This window comes from Parasteatoda tepidariorum, chromosome 8 (assembly GCF_982258835.1).
Source record: "Parasteatoda tepidariorum strain Cologne lab strain chromosome 8, Ptep-v5.0, whole genome shotgun sequence".
NCBI lineage: Eukaryota > Metazoa > Arthropoda > Arachnida > Araneae > Theridiidae > Parasteatoda > Parasteatoda tepidariorum.
The window spans coordinates 29,510,150-29,526,967 of NC_141762.1; the positions used below are offsets into that span (position 1 = coordinate 29,510,150).

General features: G+C 26.9%; 1 protein-coding gene across 1 annotated transcript in view; it reads left to right on the plus strand.

Annotated features, from left to right (window-relative positions):
* Positions 1–1,016: 1,016 nt before the first annotated feature.
* LOC107441037 (nephrin) overlaps positions 1,017–16,818 on the plus strand; it is a 353,729-nt gene continuing 337,927 nt past the window's right edge. Inside the window, exon 1 of the mRNA XM_043050259.3 lies at positions 1,017–1,855. Within this exon, the coding sequence (XP_042906193.1) occupies positions 1,783–1,855 (73 nt within the window). The 5' untranslated portion in view covers positions 1,017–1,782. The remainder of the gene's footprint in view (positions 1,856–16,818) is intronic.

Sequence of the window (16,818 nt, forward strand, 5' to 3'; positions counted from 1 at the left end):
ATTCGCGAAACATATTTGGAATTAACGCATGTACAATAAAGTATTATCTAATTGGATTTTCTTTTTGAACATTCGATCGTTACAAACTAATAAAGTTTGAACTTTGTCACATTTGATGATGCTGCTTCATTTTATCATGTGTTATTTTCTGGATCACTCATTTTGCTCAGAAATGAGTATATGTTCCTTCAATTTTGAGTATGCCACTGCACTTAATAATAAATATGTGAGGTTTTCAAATGCGATTGTATTTCGAAGCAATATTTATATATTTTTGCTCAATTTTGAGAAACCCTTCATTACAGTGAAGGTTCTGAAACTGGTTTGAATTTTAAATTTTCAATATTAACTAACTAAATTTTTATTCTCAGTTATTTTCGAGAAAACACTATGATATATTTACACTTTAAATTAAATGATCTAACCGATTGAAATGAGTAACTAAACGATAAAATTAAGCTACTGTTTTTAATTTAAGTAAATTAAAAGCATTACTATTTAAACAATATAATGATATTTAAATTTTTTTCTCGAAAATACGATGTAATAGGTTAAGACAGTTTTACTTAGTTTTATAAAGTTAAGTTTAAAATAAGTGTTTTTTCTTTTTATAAAATAGTAAACTAATTAAAAAAAATTGTGGTATTCCAAAAATTTTAAAATAACTACTAAACATTTAACTTAATATTATATTCTTGGCATGATTTTCTTTCAAATATTATGCCGAAAACTTTTATATTAATCTTAAAAAATTCAAAAATGCACGGTGATGTGAACAACAACGAAACAAAGATGAAATGAATTAACGCATCGCCCTGATGAAATATTCGCTTTGTTCTAAAGTTACTACGTTTGGAATTTGATTTCACCTCCTTTACAAGAAACTTCCCTACCTTTATCTCTTTTATCCTATAGATGGCGCTGTCGATCTTTTGGCGTTATAAAATCAAAACTACCGTCTACTACTACTGCCATGCGTGCTAAAGCTTTCGCGCATCGAAAATCCACGAAGTCCTATACACAGGAGAGTGGACCGAAAAAGGATCAGTAACAGTTCTCCTGTTCTCTTCTCCACATGATCCGAACTTTCTACGGAGTAAAAAGTTTTATTGCCTATTGAATAATCTTTCATAAACAAAACACTCTTTTGGTGTGCTTTGGCAATAATAATTTATGGTTTATTTCTATGCAATTAAAAGAGGAAAGTGAAAAGAAATATTGCGAATTTTTTATTTTATTTCAAATATATATATAAAAGAATAAAAATGAACATGGGACTTTCTTCTCAAGGAATTTAAGAAATATAAAATTAGTGCTGTGAATAAATTTTAATTTTATAAAAATACTTCATTGTGATAAAAATTTGCACACATTATTAATATATATATGGATTAAACAGCAATGTTGTGAAATATATTTTTCACAATAATTTTGAATGTTTGATTATTTACATATTATCAAATGCAAATATGCACATGTTGCTAATTGCGAAGTTTCTATATATAAATAAGCATAAAATGATTTTATAGAAACTACTCTGGAAAATTATCATATAGCCAGCTCATATGTGACAGAATATATAATTTTAATGTTCAAATGTTTTCATAAATTTGCACATGCGAAAATCGGTTTAGTTTTTATACATTAAAAAACATCTATTATGGATACAGCAAGATTTTTAGAAGAATGTTTTCAATGCAATATGGCTTACAGATACAAGAATTTTGAAAATTAAGCTCAAATTCTTTGTCCAAATTCTGTTGAATTATAAATTACAGCAAAATGGAGAAAATACGCTTAAATATAGAGAATTTGTTATTGCTGTTTACTGTTATTTTAGTTTCATCTTATAAAGGTAAGTCCTCTCTATTTTACATTTCTATAAAATTATATTTCGGGACATTTTTTATACATTTCGATATATAGAAATAAATATGAATGCGTCTGGAAGCAGGTTCATTAAAACAGTTGCGTAAAAATTGCTTAATGCAAAAATTTAAAAAAAAAGCTTCTGTAAATTATATAAATTTTACGTTAATAAACACCTTATTAAGATTAATTATGCATTTATATGGTTGCAATTTTAATAAAATGCTTTCATTGTAATAAACTTAATGAAACATTTCCAATGTAACATTATTGATAAAACATTTTCAATGTTACAAACTTAATAAAATATTTCTAATGAGACAAACTTGATAAAACATTTTTAACGTAAAAAACTTATAAAAACATTTTTAGTGTAAAAACTTGATAAAACATTTTCAATGTAGCAAACTAAAATGAAAGTATCCTTGAAAAATTTAATCTATATTTCCTCAAAATCAACACAATTCACGAAAAACGATTTTTCGAAAAATATTTCATTTCAGTTTGGAGTTGAGAAAAGTTTGATATTTTAACAATGACAGTTTTTAAATGGATTTTCAGCATATTTTCTCAAAGTATCCATAGAAAATAAAGGTGTCGACAGATTTTTAATTTTCTTTTTGTTGTCTGAAGTCTTTACATCTCTTCGATTTAAACTTTATGCTTGCTTTAATTTCTAATTTTAATTAGGTTTTCTATTTATTATTTTGTTTTCAAAATTTATCTTTTCTTGGAATAATAAATCTTTGAAATCTATTTTCCTTAAAAAAAATAATGAATGGATATTTGTTCCAATGAGCAGACTGGGAATTTTTTTTTTCAATGATAATCTGGAATAATAATGGAATATGGCTACGATGTTTTTTTTCGTGAATTAGTTTAAAATATCGTCCTTTGTAACTGAACTCCCTTATGCATTCATCAAATCCGAAACAGCGAATATTTTTATAGATATGCATTTTCTTTTTAAAACAATCTCTGAAACTATTTTTTTGCTTGACTATTAATTTCTTTTAAGCAACAAAACTTTTCCCAGCTATAATTATCTAAATATATCGAAGAAATTCTACGAAATTTAAAAAATTCCTTTTATAATTTTTCATTATTTTTACTTGTTTTATTTTTGCAGAAGAACAAAATAACTTTTGCTATTTCATTCATAATGTAAGTCTTAAATCATGTTACGAAATTTTAATTACATTAGTTGTTTAAACTTTTAAAGCATCTAATTTTAGAAGAAAAAAATTATTTTTTCATTAGTTGAAATAACAAATGCATATAACTGCCGTCTAAAGATAGTTTAAATGAGTTTTATTTATTCTTATGTTATACATTGTATAAGTGATTTATGTTTCTTTGACTTCCAGTTTGTTTTTAGCAATACCACATTCTTAAACTTTAGTAAACTACACGTAATTTTTTAAAAAAATAATACTAAATTGAAAATTTGTATTTTAAGTAACTATTTTTTCCGTAATTTTAATTTTCATTTTTGTACAAGAATAAACAGACTGATCCAATTTCATTTTAAGCGTAAGTTTTGAATCCACGAAACTCAAAGCATGCATTCGAATGCTTTGCAAAGCAATTTCAATGTACGAGCAATGGGTTTTTTAATCAGAACCGGGTATAACATTGCGTTTGTTACTATTATTTTCAAACAAAATCTTCGTTCTGCATATTTCGTTGTAATCTTTAAAGTGTTTCAGATTTTTTTAAAAATATGATCTAAACAAAAGAAGCATATATATAACAAAAATGTAATCACTAAAATGAAAAATTAATAACACTATTTTGTATTATTTGAAAAAACAAACATGTATTTATGTTTTATGAGTTTTATTATATTGCAGCATATAAGAAAAAATAAAATACCATATTCCATGATTCAAAATAATATTATTTAGATTAGATACAAGCATATTATTATTTAAGAGTCTATAGGCATTTTGCTTCAAACGAGATATGCCGTTTTAATGCTCTTTTTAAAGCACCGAAATAAAATTTTTGTAGCATTTAGCTTTTTTTATGTTTTGAAACTTGGTAATTTTTACCGAAGCATTTGTTATAATTTTGATAAAACGTACAATAAAGTGCAATTTCTTTTAGCAAAATAAAAATTTATAATTTATCACAATAACTTAGAAAATGGCATAATGGCACGATAACTTAGAAAAGACAAAAAAAATCATTCATTCTGAAAAATTTAGTTTTTAGTTAGATATTTTTTACTAAATGTGGGGTAATATGAACTAATATTTTTGAAAACCAGAATATGAACTGAAACTCATCAAATAAACGGTTTAAATAATTTTTCACCAAATAATGGTTTAAATAGCATTTTGATTTTACTAACCAGAGTTATTGATTTCTTTTAGCAAAAATGTGATTACCCTACAATACGGTAATTTTACCAGATATTTTTTCCTCTCTGTGCTGTTTTCTATTTCTAGTGTAAATTAAAGAGTGAAAACCAGTGATTTAGCAAAGTGCTATTTTTAAACATGCCATTTCTTTCACAATAATTTGAAAACATTATAATTACACATCGATATGAATAAAACATAATAAACCAAAGACACCACGCTCCTTTAAAAGCATAGTTTATACTCACTTTGAGCGATACATATTTAAGCTTAATGATGAAAAGTAGTATGTTGATTATACGGATTCCAATAATGAGAAATCTCACGCAAATAGTTAATTTACATAAACATATTTTTTTTTATCTGGAAGTAAGTCCATACAAATTCAACCAATACAATTATTTTCTACATGCTTGAGTTCTGAGTGGGACAACGAAAAATTTGGTTTTTAGTTTGTATAATGCACATCTAATTTAAATTTGTGCCAAAAATATTAAAATGGTGTTTATGAGTGTGATATAAATATTAGAATTTATTTAAGTTTTTTTATTGAAGAAAGTTTGCAAATATGGACAATTTCTAAGCATCCTGCAAGCAAATTAAAAATAGGATAGAAGCAATCTAGTATATTGCAAGTAAATATTCATTCTCAAATTAACAATACTTATGCATATATATTCAGCTGTCAAATTTTAGTTTCCCTTTTTTTTCATAGTGAATTCTTTATTTAATCCATGGTTCACCCGGGCAATTTTTTTTAATTGGCTGAACTTTATTACCTTTGTTGTTAGCCATGGAAACCGACTTTTATGTTTCTTATCCTTAGGTAATGACTATTTCAAAAAAAATTTAATTACAGTTTTTTTGGTTTATAGCTTAAAAACTTAAGCTTATACAAAAAAAGAGAAAGAAACAGTAGATATATAGAGGGTAACGCACTTGTAGCAGTAAGCAAAATCAATACAAAATGTGTCCTGATCTATCAAATAATATGAGAATATTATTTGAATAATAAAGCTGATCACCAATAAATTTGATGTATTTTTTATGTCGCAAACGCTCATAGAAGAATTTTATTGTTGTTGATTTTTTTCTCACTTAAAATACACGGAAAAAAAATTGTGTTAAAATTAACGTACTGTGTGATTATAATAATCTGGTTAAAGAAAAAAAAAACATAATTTTTGTTAATAAAATTAAGATATATGGTATTTTTTTTTAATATGGTAACGCTTTTCTGCTAATTCTAGTTTTATAAATTATAGTTTTTATTACAGTATATTTAGTACAGCATATCAACCAGAAAAGCATATTTTGACGAATAAATAATTTTTATTTCATACTCTAAGGTGTATGATAAATTTAACAAATTTCATCGCATTCTATTAAACCATGTTTTATAGTTAATTTTTCCGAAATCATTACCAAAGCACTTTGATGAAAATTATCGAGTTTTTCGTGTTCCTCTACGACCAGAAATATGGTAAATTTTACCATATTCTGGAAGTTTTGACTGCATTTTTTCTCAAAAAATGCCAGATAGCATAATTGCACCGTTATATATAACATCCATACTTAAAATATATAAACTTCTCGGAAACTAGGCACTTGCTAAGAATTATTTAATACTGTTTCATGATTTAGAACTCAACATGAGAGGAGTGAAATCACATCCATTTACCCTTTTTGTTTATGCTTAACTACATGCTTTTATGCATAACTACACGGTTATGCTTTTGTTTATGCTGAAGAAATAACTACATAAACTAGGAATTTTTGTTGAAATTTCTTAAGCATCACTTAGTAATATTTCACTTAGTTATATTTAATTTTTTGTTTTAATTTTCCCAGTGTTTAGGTTTTTTATATAATATTTTTTACAGTTTTCTTAAAAGTTATTTATTAAAAACGTTCAAACGAAATCCTCCATTTTTTTTAGCAACTGAAGGGCTTTGGCTATAAATAATGAAACGCCACATGTTCAAAATCATACAAAAGAGCGCTTCTGGATTTGTAATGGAAGCGTAACATGTATACTTTTATTCCTGGTAAAGAGGATTTTAAAGCTCATCGGTTGCGATATTTTTATATATAAAATTTAGATTTGTATGAAGTCAGAAGTTTCTGTTATAAATGCCTGCTTATTAAGTGTATTGTCACTGACACCAATTATAAAATGTGTTTCAAATTATTTTAAAATAAACCGAATTGCCAACAATAAAAGTTATATCCTGATGCAGATAGTGATAAACTTAAATTTATTTGTGGTATTTATTGTTCTATTCAGTGTTTCTAATTGTCCACCGTAACATTCAGAAAATGTTTATGCAAATATGCTTACAAAATCTAGCTTCTTAAATATTGTTCAACATTTTCAATAAATTATGTATGGAACATAGTCCGGAATGATGTCAATAGTGGGCCATGATTCGTTTTTATATTTTCAGCTATATCCTCGCTACCAGTTTCCTATTATAGTTTATCAGATTTTAAAACTTAAAACCGGCATTAGTAGGTTTTTAGTAAATAGTAGAGGACTAAGCGTGAATCTTAAAAATTGTTTAGAGTTATTTTTTGTTCGAATTTTCTTAACTTTCCAGAATAATATGCATGCAATCACGTTACTTCAATATATTTTGAAAATAACAAGTATTTTAAGTTAAGGCAGAGAATGTACTATACGAGAAGAATAAACTTTAAGTTGGCAATAAGACACTGAAGAACTAAACTCAAAAATTCGCCATTGTTTAAAGCAATTCTTTGTTTATGTTTTTATAACTTAAATAAACATGTGATGACTTTATTTTTATACATTTTGAAAACAGCAAGTATCTTATATGAAGGTAGCGAAAAAAATGCAAGTGTAATAAACTAGCAATTTGCAATGAAACGTTACAGAAATAAAATCAAATTTTTACGATTGTTTGAAGCAATTCTTGTTGATTACTTTCTAAGTATGCATGCAAAAGCATAGCTTAAAAATATTTTAAAGAAAACAAGCATGGCATAGGGAATGTATTGCTTGATTAATTAATTATAAGTTAATAATAAATGTTTGCAGTCTAAAACCAAATTTCAGCCATTGTTTGAAGTAACTCTTTGTTTTCCTAGTTTTCTAACATAAAAGTATGCATGTAGAATCATTACTTTAGCTATTTTAAAGACTGCTAGTATCTTAAGATGTAGGAATGGATATTTAACAAACGAAAGCAATTTGTTTTCTAATAAAGCAGCACCGAGCTAAACTTAAATCTTCGTTATTGTTTGAATTAATTCTTTGTGTATATTTGACTAACTTGCTAACATAAGAATATGCTTTTAATGGTATTCCATGAAAATATGTCAAAGGGAGCAAGCATAATAAGTTATGCCAATACTTAACAAAATAAATATAAATTAGCAGTTTCTAATAAAGCAGCACCGAGCTAAACTTAAATCTTCATTGTTTGAAAGAATTTTTTGTGGATATTTAGCTGATTTGCTACCATAAAAATATGCGCTTTATGTCATTACTTAAAGACAGCGAGTATCTTAAGGTTAAGGCAGTGAATACATAATACAAGATTAGTAAATTTAAGTTATAAATAAGGTGCAATACAGTGATTGATTATTGTTGGTAAATGTTCCACAAAGCACTAAGTAACCACGGTAATTTATCACATTTTCCTTCTAATGTTAAGCGTGATTGCATGACACGAAAGAGCTTTGTCAGAGCAGTCATTTGTTATGACTGTCAGAGTGGTTTTTTGAAACTGGAATTCAAAGATCAAAGTTCTAAGCGAGGGACTTTTGTATCCAAATACATTTAGAATATTTTTCAAGCTTGTAAATATTTGTTTTGCATTTGCTCAACAATTTTCTAGCTGATACTTAAAGCTGAAATTCGGTACTGGAATCGTAGAGGAACAGTTGTAAGGTGCTTATTTCTATCGTTTTGTATTATTTAGTTGTTTCTAATAAATGTTAATTTCGTTGATGATTTGGTTGAATATATGCATATGTTGCCTAGTACGTTGTTTAATAACGTTAGGAATAACTGAAAATACGAAGTGATTTGAAATATTATTTTGAAATCGAATTTGGAATTTCGGTTACAAAACTATGTATAAATCTGAAGTTCGGTACTGGAATCTTAGAGGAACAGTTGTAAAGCGCTTATTTCTATTGTTTTGTAATATTTAGTTGTTTCTAATAAATGTTAATTCGGTTGAATATGTTTTCTAGTACGTTGTGTAATAACGTTGGAAATAACTGAAAATAGAAAGTGATTTAAAATATGATTTTGAAATCGAATTTGCATTTTTGTTACAAACCTATGTGTTAGTTAGTTTTTAAAGGAATAGAATTATTTTTGTGGATCAGCGAGATAGTTTACATAATGCTTTTGTCAGTAGGGATTTGAGAGTTCCTGATACACTAATACAAACATTTTATAATTCAAATAAATAAGTAATTGCGAAATAATTTATTGCGTATTTAACATTTTAAAATAAGCATCACAATTTTCGAAGGAAAGGGCTTTTTTGTGCTACGTAGACTAAATCGCAAAAAATAAGTAAATAAGGTACAAATTAAGTACAAAAGAAGATATTCTTTCTTAACGTCTAAACACCGAATGACGTTAGGAAATTATAAAGAACCACATGCATTGAATTTTAACCAATTAGGATAGAGGAACAAGCTTGAACATGATAATAAAATGAACGGTAATATGTGAGATGATTTGGCGAGAACCCGAGCGGACGAGAGGTTAAATAAGAAAATATAGATTGAGAAAGAGTTAAATTTTTGAAAATCATTAACTTAATTATGAGAATTTTTAAAATTATGATGCGGTTTCCAGAAACCAAGTTCGGTAGATGAAAAGCGGTGTTGAATGATTCTACCGAATCTATAGGAATAACTCCCCATTGTGAAAAACTCTAATAATTTAGTTAATGATAGTCCAAGTATCAAAAGATATAGTAGACAAGATAGTTCAACAAAAACTACACTATCTCCTTTTCGGTACTTGATTTTTAACTTTATTAATGTTATAACTTCAACATCACGAATTTTTTATGTTTTAATGCACACGTATCTTAAATCGTACAGACGTGTATTTTTTTTTAACATTTAAAGCTGATTAGAATGAAAATATGAATAAATATTTTTTATAATAAATATATAGATTTCTTATTTTTCTTAAACGGAAGTTTAAAGATTCTTTTGAGGTTAATAATAAAAATTGAAAATTTTTTAACAGCAATTGAAGAAATAATTAAGTATAGTTAATTTAATTTTATAATGATAAATTCTTTACGGATGCAATCGTGCATTGGGAAAAAAAATCTCGCAAGTGTTAATATTCGCAAGAACAAAATACCATGCGAGAAGTATCAAAATGTAACAAAATCTCGCATAAATAAGAAGAAGAACGTGAAAATGACTACCATATTTTGCCGAAGGACAAAAATAAAAATATCCCTGAAATATAAAGTTCCAGATAAATATATATGAAACGTCAACACAGAGAACAGCGGTTACAGAATAATGGACATTTCGTCTTTTTGAAAGACACAGAAGATGTTTCAAATAGTTTAAATATTTTAAAATGTAACCAAGAAATACTTTTACTCTGTTGTTTTAATAATTATTTATTTGCAAAAAGAGATTATTATAATAGAGTAGAGATCCTTATTATCGTCACTATTTTTACTGAGTACTATTTTTTATGACGTTTATTTAAAAATGTGAAAACATATGTACTTGAAAGGATGGTTGCTGTTGTAGGCCATTAGGGCAGGGGTGCGATTGCTCTTGTTTTCTAGTGGCGCCATCTATGGCCAAGAATTCCCCTTCTGCCACATCTAAACGTCACACCATTCATTCGTCATTCATTCATCCACAAATCATAATGTTGGCCTGAACAAGAAAACGATCACTCTCTAATTCAGTATAATAGGTATAATTTGTTATGGGAACATGGGGAGGCTTCAGCCGGCTGGATTTGAACTCCCGATCTCATGAACGGAGTCCAGCGCCCTGTCAACCATGCTGTCCCGGGCCCAATTGAAGGGAATTCAGAATATATTTTAACTGTCAAGGCTCCTTCATGAATACCACATTTAATTTTTAATGTATCTACGTTTAAAATTTTTATTTTCAAAAATTTAGCGGAGTTTTTCAGATTTTACAGACAAATTAAACATCGTATTTTTGCTTCAAAATATTTTTAATTATTCATAAATTATTAATAATTTATAAATTTTTATATTTTGAATACTTTAATTAACCAAGTTTGTGTGAAAATGTGATTTAGTTAAGAATTTAAATTAATTAATGATTAATATTTTTAGTTAGAAATTGATTTCATATATCTATTAACTTTGATAAAAGCAATGATTAAATATTTACAGCATTCATTTTCTTAATTTTGCAGAATATAACATTTTTAATGTTTATTTCAGTTATTTTTCTTTGATTTTTGCTGTTAGAATATCAACTCTTCATTTGACAGAAATTTATGAAACTATAGTTTAGTTAACATTTCAGCAAATTTTACATTTTTTTCAAGATGCAAACTCTATTTAACTATTTGTTGATTTCTTTAACAATTTTAAGCAAGCTAAGCTTGGATTTCTTTTCTACTAGTAACCTTTCCTATTACTTATATTAAAAAGGAAAACACTTTTAAAATCAATATTTTTTGCCATTATCTTGTCATTTGTTGAACGTATGAAACAAAAGAACCGAAAAATAAAATGCCTTCAAAACATGTCTGAATCGCTATAGTGCGTAATATAATGAAGTGCTTTATTCGAAAATATCAAATACAGCATCACTCAAATTTAGATATTTCTTCAAAACGAAGAAGAAACTTGAATTTCTACAAAGAAAATAGTTTATCATTTTTTTATCAAAATAATGCATTAGTTAAAAAAAATATTACATTGACTTATTTTCAATTATTATTTTCTTTTATGAAAGAACAAAGCTTAGAGAAATGATCAAAATGAAAAAGTTAATGTAGAAAAATAAAACAAACTGCTTTTAGATCATAATGCATCTGGCACTTTTCCAAGTCATTTTGTTTTACTTTTTTCGTTCCTTAGCATTAAGCAAATTGAAAAAAAAAATGTTTTACTTTTGAAATCAACTGATCATCAAAACTTACAATATATATTCATTTGCTATTTAAATAAAACAAAATGACATTATTTCATTTTAAATTATGCAAAAAAAATCAATTGAAAAGAATAAAAAAATTCAAATATATTTAAATAATAGAATATTTATGATTTATTTCTGATAAACAGAACTAGTATTCAATCTCTTGATTTTTATGTCTTCTTAAATATTTTGCTCTTTAAGATTCTCCTACTCAATTTTAAATATAAATTTCTGATTAAGATTTAAACAAAATTTATCAATAAATGTTTAAAATAGTTTTCTTCGAAATTATGCATGAATAAGCCTGTTAACAAAATGAAATTAAAATCTCTTGCTGGACCGATTAGCTTTGATAATCATTGGAGCATTTACCTCATTCATTGTCAATATGATCTTGTATACATAGGACTAACTAAACTCGCTTTAAAATTTAGACTTAAAGAATTCGATCTGTCCGTTATCAAGAAAGCGAGAAATCATTGCTGCACATTGTTGGAATCTTGGGCATAAATTAAATTTCCACAATGCCAAAATTATTTTCACTCCAGTCACATCTGCTCATCTTGATGCCCTAGAAACTTGTTTTATTCGTATCAATGCAAATTCTAATATAATTAGTTCCTCACTGCCTCACCTCAGCACTTGCATTTGCCCTGATTTTCTACTCTCGGCCACTATGTTTTTTTTTTGTTCTGTTTTTCTTTTTTCTTGTTTCCTCTCTCTCTAAGCAACTGAGGTTTTTCTAGGTTTGTTTCTCTCCTTTATTTTCCATTTTTTTGTTGGCAACTTTACGTTTTGTATTTCAAACCACGTTTGTTTCTTCTCACTCACGTCTGGCAAGTCTTGAAAATAGGCGCCCGTTTCTAAGTGCTTGAAATACCTCAACTCTCATTTCCTATTTATACATTTTTGAAGCGAATGAAGTTTTTGATCATGTATAATATCTTGCCACTTCAGTTTTGTGTGATTATTTTTTTTAAAAAATACAACAAATTTACATTTCTTGCTTTTGTTTTGGTACGGTGTTTGTAAAAAAATATTTCTGAAAATTATTTTATTTACTATAATTCATAGTGCTACTTTCATTAGTGATTTAATTAAATATTAACCTATTGTGTATACTTCTATGATTTTATTTTCATCAAGAATTCTAAACACATGAATTGAGGAAGAGCATTACGGAACACTCTGTACATTATTAAAATGTTAGTACACGGTCGCATTAAATTTACAGCTTTAAGGTTTGCTGTAACAAAGTTAGAAAAATAAAAAAATGTGCAGACTTAAAAGTTCTTTCAAATAATACGCAAACTAAAGCATTTGTTTGTACAGTGCTGCAAAAACAAAATGGGCCACCCTAAATAACTTTTGATATAATGATCAGATCTTCAAGTTCTAAGACCTCATTCTTAATGGTAAAAGGGGGGTGACCTCAAATATGGTAATTAATTAGTGCGGTCGATGTTTTAAATTATGAAATCAGACACAGAAGCGTACTTTGTCTGAAAAAACATACCTTATTTTCGACGGGGTATACAATGACAACCCAAAATAAGGCAATAATAATAAATAATAATTATTAATGATAATAAATATTAATAAATATTAATAATAATAATAAATATTAATAATAATAACAATAATAATAAATAATAATAGTAAATAATAAATAGCCAAAATAAGGGTAGCAGCTATCTGGGAAATATAGTCCCCGTAGTTTGCTCAGGAAAGCGATTCAAAGTTCAGATCTCTTAATGCTAATTTTACATTCAGCATATTTCGCTATGACATGAGAACTTCTTAATCGAATTCAAAAATTTTTGAAAACACTTACAAAATTTGTTTATAATATAATTCCATGCAAGAAATAAATTTTACTACACATATATTATTTTTTAATAAAAGTCGAAGATCATTTGAATTGTAAGGTATACATTTTTTTTACATCATTTTAAATTATGTAATTTTTCATAGTAAAACATAAATTTTGAGCGAAATCAGTTGAATAGTTACTGAGAAATTGGATTTTAAATATACGACTCTTTTAAATTCCATTTTTCAAGAACTATTTAAGCGGTTTCACTCAAATGTTTTACTTTTCCATGTAAAATTGCATACTTTAAAACAATGTAAAAAATATACACTTCACAGTACAAATATTTTCCGACTATTATAAGTATTAAAATAATAAAAAATATATACTAAAATTTATTTTTTGCTTAGAATTATCTTTATATAAGCGAATTTTTAAGTGTGTGTAAAAATTTTCCAATTCACTTAAAAAGTTCTTGAGATATGACGAAATACACAGAAAATAAAATTAACATTAAGGGGTCCAAACTTTGGATCACTCTTCTGAGTAAACTATGGGGGCATATTTCTCAAATATCGGCTACCCCCTATCTTTTAAGGATCAGAAATCCTAATCCGTTGAAAAAAAGGTATGTTTCAGAGAAAGTTTGTTTTTGAGCCTGATTTCGTAACTTAAAGTATCGTTTGCACTAATCGAACATTATATCAAATATTCAGGGTGGTCCGTTTTTTATTTCGCACACTGTACATAAGTTCCTATGTAACTAGCATAATACATAAGTTCCAATATAACTAGTGATAAAATTTAAACATGTTAATTGAAAATACCCATATACTCAACTAAACTACCCAATATCTCGATATAAGTATTTGAGTTTCGATAAAATGTTCGAAATCATTTAGTACTTTTAGTGTTAGCATTTTTGTTGGAAATTTAATTGAGATAATTTTAGAAATAAGAAGATCTATTCGAGTTGAGATCTTGGGAAGCATGAAGATTATGCTAATTCACTATAGCAGTGTCTGAAAGCTTTTCGTAACTTGACACTTCAAAGACATAAGGAAACCTTCAAATACATATTATATTTTCTAAGTTTACATTTTTCATACACATATATATTTATTACTGTAAAGACTTCTTATTCTAATGAGAAAAAAACAATTTTTAGAGCTTTGTTTAAATTAGATCTTTCATAATTAAATCTTTAAGAAGATACTATCTGTTCCGATCGTTTAGTTGTCTATCTGATACTATCTGTTATGATCTTCCTCAGGGATGTTTCCCAGACCGTCGCCAATAGCCCATTGTGCAGCTCTAGTGCGACATAAATGAACTACAACAACAACAACTATCTGTTAAATAAATATTTTGGTCTTTACATGTCCGGAACATTTTTGAAGCAGGCATTATCTACTTTTTTAGAAAATCAAAAAAATATATATGTACTATTTTTTCCTACATTTTGCACAGATTTGTTTTTAATTTTCGATCTTTTAAAGAACTTATATAAAAATATTGAATTTTACTTACCGAACGATATTAAATTGCATTTAAAACAACTAAACATAAAATTTTTTTTTTTATGTGTACATATAAATTTGTACAAGCATTTGTACAAACAAACATTTGCACAATTTAATACTTTATATCCACAAAAACAAACAAATTTAAGAGATCATATTAAGCTTAAATGATTGTGTGTATAGTTCTATAGATGAACTCTGATTTTGAACTATAATGAACTGTGACTATAATTCTATCGATGATTTTTATGACAATATTAATTCCTTAAACGATCGTTTCCAATATTACTACTTCAACTTATACTGCGTAGAAGTAAACATATAAAATTTTATCAAAGAATCTAATTTAAAAATGAAAACTATACCTAATCCATTTTATTTTTAACTCCATTAATTCAGTTTTTAGTCTTGTTAAAATGTTTTACAAAGAGATAAAAGAAAGAAATTAGTATTGACGGATACAGTTAAGTCACAGCTGAGTATTAATTTCCTTCCAGACAGATAAAAATAAAAACGTGTTAAGATAGTTTCTTTTCTTTTGAACAGCATAAAGAATGGTACTACAAGAAAATAATTTAAAAAAAAATGAAAGTGGAGTATATCTAGAAAAATATGTGATTTATTGTAACACTATTTCTCTTAAAAAGAAAAATATGCTCATAAAAGTATTTTGGAAGATAAGAAATACTTTTAGTTGTTTTGATTGTATTTTAAAAGTGTCTTGTGTCGAATAAAACACTCTTTAAAGCTCGTTAAAAATTGTTGTCGTGTTTGTGTTAAAGAAAAATGTACTTATAAGTTTTGCTTATTGCTTCAAAGATAAAAAAAATTTCTTAACTTTTTTTTACGCAAGGAATTTAACGTGCTTTACACAGTTACTCAGAGTGTTTTGTAATGAAAGCCCTTATTATATACTTTTCAAAACATGATAAAATAAGAATTTATACATAAAAACTATGTACAGAGGGCAAAAAAAATGATCACCATAAATAACATTTGATCGGATCTTCACTTTCTGGAATTCATTCTTATTTTACTTGAGGGGGTGACCTCAAATGTGCTAATTAATAAGTGTAGACGATATTTTAAATTAGGAAATCCGATACAAAAAGGTATTTTTCTGAACAAACATAGCCTTTTCGATAGGTTCGGATTTTTGATCGTTAAAAGTTCATTTTTGCTCTTACTTTAATAAATATTTTAGTAATCTCTCCTTTATCCCGGGACCTTCTTTCTACCTTTCCCGGGACCTTCTTGGTAATTTTGGAAGATGAAACTCCTATCTTGAATAAATGTTCTGCCAAGCAGTGATGGGCAATCTGTAATCTGAAAGTTGATATTGTCTCTTTTTGGGGTCAATGGCTAAACAATTTCCAACACCTTGATTAGTACGTTGAACAATTTCCCCAGATTTAAGTCCCAGTAACGTATACACTTAGATGGTGAGTTTCCCTTCTTTCATATCTTGACAATTTTCTCAGTTTAGCACTTTAAACAGTTTACCAAGGTTTAAATCTCTGCAATGTGCACAGTTGATAAGTACTTTGAACAGTTCTCCTCAGTTTGAATACCGACAATGGCAATAACTTAGTAATTCTTCAGTCATATTTTTCTCATTTTCTTCAATCATCCATTTTACGGTAAATGTTGAATTTATATAGTAAAATATGTTTGCAAAAGTACTTTAAAGTAAAAGTCAATACTTTTTTCCGTACGTTTTTTTATTCTATTTCAGACAGTGTGAATAAATTTATTTCCAAATTTTAATGACTCTTAGTAGAATTTAGAGCATTGAAAAAGTAAATTAATTTTAGTTTTTGTGAGGAGTTGAATGAACGTTCTTATAAATAGTGAGCGTTTTCAGGTTTCTTATCACGAATAAAATTGATTTTGATTATTTTAATTTCTTCTTTGTCCTGACCAACCTGGATAATAATCTTCTAATTTTTGCTTTTTCTGCCACTAAATATCATATTAACCATTTTATAAGAAATATGCCACAACTCTTAAAATTATAAAAATTACTATCAGTATGTGGTGTGATGAGCTGCGTTATTAAATAAACTATTGCACTGTAAATAATTCAGGATCAAAC